We start from the raw sequence: 7,391 nt of genomic DNA, 5'->3' as shown, positions 1-7,391 counted from the left end.
ATATAAATGCACTTGCACCCCCTTGATTTTTGGAAATGCTGTCTTCTCAGTCGTTACTCAATTATGATCCTTTGCCTTATGCTTTCCTTGACCTTACATAGTACTAACTTCAGTGAAAGGGGACTTCTACAATGCCTGTTGTCAAAGCTAGAATGGTTGTCAGTTTAGTAATCACAGATTTATTATTTGATGCCCTAAAACAAATAATGTTTAATGTGGTGTAATTTACACTCCTTAAATTTTCAGTGCCTCCCACTTCACCTAGAAATCCTAACATACAACACATTGCCATCTAAAAATGGCACTAAGATCTCTACCTTGAGCAAAATTTCACACAGAAATGCTACCAGACGGTTTGAGTAGTCTTTTGCCCCTGTACACAGCTAAGCAATAGGGCTATTAAGACTAACTGTCTGAGAGCATCCTTTGGCTTCACCTTATGCTGGCACAGTTCACATAGGCCAAAAAATATGCTCATGGACTCACTGGTAGCAATGGACAGTATTAATTCAGCAATTATTGAAATCAAGACGCTAGGCAGGTCATGCAGGGGTTTGTACTGACTAAAGGAGAGGTCAGTCTTGAGAAGTTCAAGAACAAGTTATCACTTGAAGGATAAATACTTCAGACTTCCCTTCTCAGGGATTTATGGGGTCAAAACTGGTGCAGCTGTATTACTGGCTGAATCAGCCCTATTCCCATGTGCAGAGAGGCCTAAGTTGGCATAACTTGGTCTCTTCCAAGCCAGATGGCAGAAAGCAGACGTAGGAGATGGTGTTACGCATTAAAACATCTCTTTTCAGTTATTTTATTTGCTATGCTTCCTTCTGGCTCCGTAGCTTGCCAGTTATATCTGCTTTATATGCAGCTGAGCTCAGCATGCCCTTTTAAGAGATGACATATAAGAAATAGTGCAAATTACCTGCAGGCAAAAGGCTTTGTTCAGGGATACAAATGCCAGTTTAAGGAAAGGTTAAGTAAAATATACTAACAGAGTGCTAACTTCTAAAATAAGTGTATTCACAGTCACTTTATTAAGAAGGTGTATAAATATGTGTACATGTATTCATACAATCTTTGTAATGTTTTAAGTCAGCTGTTAAGTATATATTTCTTTGTTGTAAACATTATTTTGAAGATCTTTACCTAATTTATTCTGGAAATATTAAGGTTCAAGTGCCCAGCTAAATTTTGACGTTCATTAAAATTTCTGAATCAAACTTCCTAACAGCCCAGCAGTGTGGTATATTTTGTAGCAGGTAAATTGAACTAATTTTTTTAATGTTAAATAAAAGCATGTATCAAAATATTTTTAAGTGCAAAGTGCAAGAATGGAAAAGAATAAAAATAAAAACTGCCGACCCAAGATTTTAAAGAAAACTACATTTTATGCAATATGTATTCTAGAGCTTCTTTTAATATGACATCTTCTCTCAATATGACCCAAAATTCTTAAGTCAAATGGTTCCTCTGTTGTTTCATGGAGACAAAAGTTCCTTAGTCTCATTTAAAAGCACTAAGGATTAATTTAATGCATGCTGATGCCCTATGGTTTGGCAACACAGTCCATTTATTCCTGCCTCCATCTGACTTTTGGCATATATGAGATTTGCCCAGAAAACTTGCCAAGTTTCATGTGAAACTGCTCTTTTTATTTTTAAATAAGTAATTCCTAAAAATAATAGGATTGTTAAATTTCCCTCCCCCCTTGCTATCCTTCCAGTGCTATTCATATGGCAGTTACCATAAAACAATAAAAAAGCTAATCCATTTACTGTTTAAAAAAATAGCAGGCTGAAAAATCTACATTTGTCTAGTTTAGGAAACTAAAGGTTGAAATTAATTTTTAGCTTGCAGCTAACCCCTACTTCTTTTACTAATACAGATAAACATGGAACAAATTAAGTACAACAGTCTTAACCTTAGGTGTAGAATGGAACAGACTTAGAAAACTGTCTTCAATCCCTGACCTCTTTGCTAAAACTTGCAAAGGATATAAACAGTTCCAGTTCTGACACAACACCTCTCCCTGAAAACCTTTACTGCAAAGAGACTGTGCTTCACACACATCCTGTTAAGCAGCCAGTGTGTGACTTTAGTTGCTATTGGTAAGACTAGTTTGAAGACACTACATAAGAAGGCACATTTGTTATACAGAACACAGACCAGATCTATGTCACACACTGATTTCATCACAGTATTTGAGGGTTTTCTTAGAGCCACTACTCTTAGAACCCAACAGCTAGGTGGGATCTGAATAGTATTTCTTTTTCTGAGGAAAAATTTCTAGTCCTTATGGTTTCAGAAAAAAAGCTTGCAAATGGTAGTTTCATGGGCCCAACTCCACAAAACAAGTAGAAATATCCATATGCACACTAAAAAAAGTCATTGATCTAGGTAGTGTGATTTAAAAAAAAAACAACATGAATACTAAGTAAACATAGACAGAATGTCTTCTATTAAAGCATGGCATTAGCACTTGTCTAGCTATGAGATGGCCAGGTTCTAATCCTCAAGAGTTATTTTTTCCCCTTGTATCTATTCAGTAGCTAGATCAATACAACAGGAAGCTTCACCTTATCCAGGGTAAAGGGGTCTCGAATCCACGGATAATTTAACAACCCTGGTTATCTAACTACTACAAGAAATGCAGAAGAGCACAATCTGGAAACTTAAGACACCCACTAGTGAAGTCCATGTGGGTTCTTCAGGACATATTAGCACTTTGATGTCTCTGTACCATGATTCCCCCAGAGCTCCAGATTCAGGAGGTCTTCTTAGGTGTTGACGCCAACTAGCCTGGACAAAGCAAGTTCAGATCCATTTTTCCAGCCAAGCTAATAAAATCCCCTGGAACATGGAGCACAGTGCAGAAACACCAAAGTGGGTCTGTACAGAGCCAGCTTGAGTCCATCAGGACTTATTAGCTCAGACACTGTCTGAAAGCAGCTGCACTGCAGAGCTGGTCCTGGAAACAGCAGAGATGTGTTAACATGGCACAGTACTTGAACTAATAAACCTTGTTAGTGCTGAGCTGAGTCTGCTCTAGGCCAAATCTGGTGCCTGTATATCCACAGCATAGTCAATCTGCAACTGCAGAAACTGCTGAAAGAGTTGACTCTAATTCTGGCCCAGCATGCACAGCTCTAATCCTACCCTTATGCCCAAGTTTTCTGTTCTCATCACCTCACTCCATCTACCACACACCACTCTCTCCCTGATTGTTCATCCTTATATCTCTTGACTGTGGGCCTCCATTTCTCAACCTTCTTCTAAATGTCCATGACAAGGCTGCACAATGTACACTGGTGGCTCCCAGTCTTTCAGGTGTGATTATCACAACTACCACCTTCTCCTTGTCCCATCCTCTCCATCAGACTGATGCTTTCTAACTCCTCTGTTCCTGACTCTCAAGCCAAGGCTTCCACCTTTGTCCTGCCCTTGGCCTTTCAATCCCTAGCATGGGCATAATTACACTTATAAAAACAAAATAAAAAGATGCTTGTATTGGTATAGCAAATCATCCTGCCTTCATGAAAAAACCCAGCATCAGCAGCAGTATCAGTAGAAACACCACCACTAGATCTTTCACCAGAGGAAGCTACCAGTTCTAAGAGTAAATCTGCTACTTCACTTTAAAGTTGCTTACCTGCCAGCCCACATATGAGTGTCCAAGGCTCTTCTTCCTTCCCCCTTCCTATTTGCACTTGCCTTGTGTGACTGCCCCAAGCCATGCAGGCCTGAGGGTCTTGGCACAACAGAGGGCTGGTGAGAAGAAACACTGTCCTCAGGCTGCTACTGATAAGAACAGTAAAGGAGGTTCTTTCATTGCCATAGGAAGGAATTAAGGTAGGCAAAGGCAGACTGAGATGAAGCACAGGGCAACTGGCCTGCTGACTGGACATCAGCTCTGTGTCTCAGCTCAGGCACTTTTGCTCTTCCGTCCAATCATCACTCACCTCTATAATCCACACAAAATAACTCCCTGAGCTGTGTGTTTTGCAGCTCTGTCCTATGTGTGGCATGAGCCGGACATCAGTGATCAAAGTTTTACAGTACTGGAAATATAAAGATACAGTTAATCATTTGTAACACAAAATGATTGAGTCTGATCTTCTAGAATTGTTCAGGAAGGTTGGAATTGCATACATTGAACAACCACTCCAACTGCATTACTCCTTTAGCTACAATCAAGACTGACAAAGACCATGGGCAATTCTATATGGCACAGGAGATCCTTGTTTCTGAGTTGATTCTAGAACACTGAAATCCATATAAAAATAAAAAAATCAGAACTAAAAATGAAATTTACCTTCTCAATCATCAATCATGCTCCAACCAGTACACCAACAATTTATTGTCTGCACAGTATGATGTATTGTATATATGTGTAGTAAAACAAGGAAATAAATAACCACTTTATAGACCTCAATCCTAAAGCACATAAATACACTTTGCTTACTTTCTAGGGAAGAATAGAAAATGAAATCTGCCTGGTTTTGAGCTGCTGTGTTGCAAATATCAATCCAATGTTGCCAGCTGTGGAAGTCTAAAGGAAAAAAGGACCTCACCTTCCTCTTACATATGCTTTTTACATCTAGTTAGGTATTTCTATATGCCACATTAGCAGCAAAACCCGGGTCAGAAACTTCCATAAAATCAAGAGATTAATTTTCAGTCCAGTGGCATAACTATGGGACCAGAATGACAAGAGTCATTGTTCAAAACTCCAGCCATATCCTTGCCTTGTTCTAGGAAGCCGTTGTTGTGCCTCTGAAGGTTTAGGGGACTGAGAAATACAGATATTTAGGGAAGCAAGTTTCAGTTCTCATTGCTTTGATTTTATACTGACAGACCTCATGCTCCTCTAGACTAAGATTTCTAGTCTCTTTGCAGAACTAGTCATTATTTCCAGCCATACAGGCACTTTTAAGATGGCATAATCAGAGCAAGGTGAATGACACATATCTAAGTGGAGATGCCATTAGGTTGTGTAGGACGGTATACAACATTACTGACCTCATAAGCTGTTCTGGGAGGCAGACTACCCAGGGGAGTAGTTACAAGCTAACTTAAGGACTTGAAACTGGGGCCTTAGAAAACTCTTTTCTTACAAGAAAACTATCAATTAGGTCTCTGAAGCTTCTCATATAGCATTAAAACATATCTTTCCTCTCCTTCCCATTATGCTCAGGATAATGGCCACAGATACAAGATTATAAACATGCTATTTACATCTACAAAGGTGTTGGTAGACTTACGAACACAAGGTACTAAATTTGCACCCAGAATCAGATCTCAGAAGCAATTATTTACATAAGTCATTCTTATGCATGTGTGTAGCATAATACCATGCAGATTTTATGATTAATATGGATTGCTGTATGAATAAAAATTAACATCAAACAAAAAAGGCATTTTGCAAAGATGTAAAGATACAAAAAAGCAACTTTGCCCATCTTATTTTCTAAAAGCAATCAGGTCTTCCTGTTACAAATTCTGCTAAACAACAGAGAACTTCTGAGATCCATCAGAAAATTCAGTTCAGAAATGCAAAACTTTGAAAAGTGATACATATAACTTTAAAAATCTCCTTTCTGAAAAAAATCATTAAAAACATTTAATCTATTTCAGTTCAGCAGTCCTATTCATTTGATAGGCAATTTTCATCAGCAGTGGAGCTATGAAGTTACTGTCTGCAGATTTTTTTTTAATCACTATGTACTTTGAGGTTCTACTAAAGCTTAATAAATTTTCTTACAGGTCTGGAGTACTATATAAATTTTTCAGAGCTGTGCTGGCATAATTGGTAATACAAACTGTCTGGCTTTAAGAAAGTTACAAGCTTTGGCTCCAATCCTGCAAACACTTACTTAAGAATTTAACTTACTGCACAGAACTGACTACTTATGCATAAGTTAAGCATATTTGCAAATATTTGCACAGTATGGACATCTGTTCGCATAGCCAGTCATCTGATAGAAGATTTAGCTTTAAATCCTAGAGCAGAGAACCAATATTAAAATAATGAATTCCTCACTTATAAATACCTTTCTTTGGCATCAAGCATGTCAGATGCCAAAAGGGTGGAATAGAAAAGTTAAAACCAGAGAAAGAGAGGAAACAGCAAATCATAACAATTGGTTCTGCTGCTCATGTAACTAAAGAAGTCTGGTTTCTGAAGGATGCGTGTCTCAAGACTGAGCTCCTGCCTCATTTTAAACCCTTGCTGAACTAAGCTCATACTATACTATAAATGGCCCATTTTCACAGCTGCCATTTTGACAAAGCTCTAAAATACCCCTAATAGCACCTTCTCTTTATCAAATTTGGTTTAAATTAACAAAGAGGCTCAAAAGTTTTCAGTGGGATAAGAAAAGGGCACTCTACAAAGCTGACCCATCAATAAAACGACTGGGTAAGTCTCATTTCCTTAGGAAACCAGGCCAAACCCCCCCCCACCTTTGACATGCCTCTCTCCTATTGTCTTGGAGTTTGAACATGTCCTGTTCCACTCATACTCTTTAACACAAAAACCTTTTGTGATCAGTGAATTTAGAATTTTAAAACCTGACACCAGGCAGAAATAAACATAAAGGAGGAAAGGCAACTTCACATTTATTCAACACTAAGCAAGAGAAATGCAGCCTACGTAGTGCTTAAGGCCTTGTGTCCATCACATCCGCAGAGCTGCTATGTGGAGCTCTGCTTGTTTAGCTTCTAAAGAGCTGAGCAGATCTTACTCGGGATTAGGATTTATGGTTCCCAAGGAGTTTATTTTAAAGCTGATGCTTAGGGCACTAAACCATTTCCTCCGGAAAACACAGGAATGGACAAAGAGGGTGGAGGTGAGGTGGTCGGCAGCAAGGAGACAGCGCAGGGCTCCACCAGGGCCCTGGGTGACAAGACTGCTCTGCTATAGCTCGTTTCTCCAGGGTTCCCAATGCCTTTTGCAAACCAAGGGACAGCTGACCTTTGCAAAGCCCCGGTACCACAGAAAAATAAAACGCCCAGATGCTGTGAGAGAAACGGGGTCGGCAGAGGGGGTGCTCTGCCGGGGCTTGTGTGGAAGCTGTGTCACAAAACGTCCGTGTCACACCAGGACCGGGGCTGGCTGCGCACAGCAGCCTGGAGACCGGCCCCAGCCCTGGGAGAAGGGCACCCGCCTCCTGCCCGAGCGGCGGCCCCGGCTCCGCCGCSAGGAGCGCGAGCACCGCCGGAGCCAGGCAGCGGGGCGCGGAGGCGAGCCAGAGAAGCAGCGCTGCGGCAGAGCCTGTCCCGCCGCCGAGCCCCGCGGGTTACCTGGTGCAATGAGCACCCACTGGCCGGGGTGCGCGTCCGTGGGACGCTGCTCCGCGCCGTGCATGCTCCGTGCCCCCCGGCCGCCGCCC

At 40.8% G+C, this 7,391-nt stretch overlaps 1 protein-coding gene across 1 annotated transcript in view; it reads right to left on the bottom strand.

The window, feature by feature from the left end:
- Positions 1 to 7,385, bottom strand: part of RNASEH2B (ribonuclease H2 subunit B) — a 41,535-nt gene extending 34,150 nt beyond the window's left edge. The window contains exon 1 of the mRNA XM_026075379.1: positions 7,303 to 7,385. Coding sequence (XP_025931164.1) covers positions 7,303 to 7,366 — 64 coding nt within the window. The 5' untranslated portion in view covers positions 7,367 to 7,385. The remainder of the gene's footprint in view (positions 1 to 7,302) is intronic.
- Positions 7,386 to 7,391: the final 6 nt, after the last annotated feature.

Source organism: Apteryx rowi, unplaced genomic scaffold (genome assembly GCF_003343035.1).
Source record: "Apteryx rowi isolate R43461 unplaced genomic scaffold, aptRow1 scaffold_402, whole genome shotgun sequence".
NCBI lineage: Eukaryota > Metazoa > Chordata > Aves > Apterygiformes > Apterygidae > Apteryx > Apteryx rowi.
The sequence above is the reverse complement of the archived record's forward strand: the minus strand, read 5'-3'. Positions and strand labels throughout refer to the sequence as shown.